The sequence below is a fragment of the Rhincodon typus genome, chromosome 48 (assembly GCF_021869965.1).
Source record: "Rhincodon typus isolate 14 chromosome 48, sRhiTyp1.1, whole genome shotgun sequence".
Classification (NCBI taxonomy): Eukaryota; Metazoa; Chordata; class Chondrichthyes; order Orectolobiformes; family Rhincodontidae; genus Rhincodon; species Rhincodon typus.
The window spans coordinates 3,330,842-3,332,631 of record NC_063379.1 but is presented as its reverse complement, the minus strand read 5'-3'; the positions used below and the strand labels follow the sequence as shown (position 1 = coordinate 3,332,631).

The 1,790-nt window shown below is 56.5% G+C and overlaps 1 protein-coding gene across 2 annotated transcripts in view; it reads right to left on the bottom strand.

The window, feature by feature from the left end:
- Positions 1–538: 538 nt before the first annotated feature.
- LOC125487975 (cobalamin binding intrinsic factor-like) overlaps positions 539–1,790 on the bottom strand; it is a 14,271-nt gene continuing 13,019 nt past the window's right edge. For both annotated transcript variants that reach the window (XM_048620706.1, XM_048620708.1), the window contains one exon: positions 539–1,100. In XM_048620706.1, coding sequence (XP_048476663.1) covers positions 907–1,100 — 194 coding nt within the window. In that variant the 3' untranslated portion in view covers positions 539–906. The remainder of the gene's footprint in view (positions 1,101–1,790) is intronic.

Genomic DNA, 1,790 nt, shown 5'->3' with positions numbered 1-1,790 from the left:
AGGGGGTGTAGGGGCTGGAGGGGGTTACAGAGATAGGGAGGGGGTGTCGTGATGTGAATGAGAGATGGAGAATGGGTGAGAATGGATGTTGCCACAGGATCTCTTAGTGCCCGATCTGTTGCTGCCAACTAGGCCTTTATTCCAAAACAAAATTTAAAATGCCCACGTGAGATTGTGTTTTAAAGTTCTTTTGTGTGAACTGTGACAGGCTGGAGAAGGGGCTGAACGGCCTCCTCCTGTTCCCTGTGTGACAGGCCGGAGAAGGGGGCTGAACGGCCTCCTCCTGCTCCCTGTGTGACAGGCCGGAGAAGGGGCTGAACGGCCTCCTCCTGTTCCCTGTGTGACAGGCTGGAGAAGGGGCTGAATGGCCTCCTCCTGTTCCCTGTGTGACAGGCCGGAGAAGGGGCTGAACGGCCTCCTCCCATTCCCTGTGTGACAGGCTGGAGAAGGGGGCCAAATGGCCTCCCTCCTGTTCTGAGAAGGGGGTGAATCAGGTTGACCGCTCCCCGATACTGCTGCAATAAAATGAACCTCGAGATGCTTTGGACAATTTAATTAATCTTCCATTTGGAGCTTACGGAACGTACAATGATAGTCGCGCGGGGTTTGGCGTCAAGTTGGTCTCCCGTAGCAACGGCGTCCAGCGCCTCCGCCCAGGAATGTGGTGGCAGCCATCTTGGTTTCTGGGGTCAGAGGTGGAGGGCAGCAGGCTGACCAATGGGGTTGTTGTCGGCCGCCTTGGCGTCCCTTGGAGGAAGGGGTGGCGTTGGGATTGAGGGTGTGCGCTGCTGCTTTAGATGGAAAAACACCTCACCGTCTCAACCGCGGGCCAACCCACCTCCCATCGCCCACCCCACCCCCTCCCTCTCTCTCTCCTCCCCCCCCAACCCCAGGGGGCGTACTTTTTTATTTAATCACCAATTGTCGCTGCTGGGAGTGCCTGCCCCACGTCTCTCCCCTTCGTACCCCAGCCTCCCCCGCGCCCGTCCCTCCTCCTCTGTCTGCTGGATCGTCGGCGTTGACCGTAGGCATCGAAGAGCCCCGGGTCCCGTTCAGAATTTTGAGGCTGAGTGGGCCGGGCTCCGAGCAGCGAGACTCGCCTGTGGAGAGACGGATCCAACGTTAGTGCAGGCCCCGAGGTGGGCAATAGTGACCCAAAACTCAACCGGACTCAACACAAGAGGCAGGTTGGGAATCCTGCAGCGAGTAACTCCTCCCCGTCCCGCCATCGACAAGGCTCAAGGCAGGAGTGTGATGGGATACTCCCCACTTGCCCCTGGATGGGGGCAGCTCCAACAACACTCAAGAAGCTCGACACCATCCAGGACAAAGCAGCCCCCGGCTCGATTGGAACCACATCCACAAACATCCCACTCCCTCCACCCACCGACACTCAGTCGCAGCAGTGTGTACCATCTACAAGATGCGCTGCAGAGATTCACCAAAGATCCTCAGGCAGCACCTTCCAAACCCCATGACCCACTTCCATCCAGAAGGACAAGGGGCAGCAGATACATGGGACCCCCCACCCCCTGCAACTTCCCCTCCGAGCCACTCCCCATCCCAACTGGGAAATATTCTTTCTCTTTTGTTCATTGGATGTGGGGGTCATGTCTAAGGACTCCAAATCTTCACAATCCTGTCAGTGAACATCTTGCCCCTATCCCTCCAAACCCTTTCCTATCCATGTACTTATCCAAATGTCTCTCCCACATTATAACTGTACCCACATCCACCATTTCCTCCAGAAGTTCATTCCACACACAAACCACTCTCTGTGTGTAAAAAAA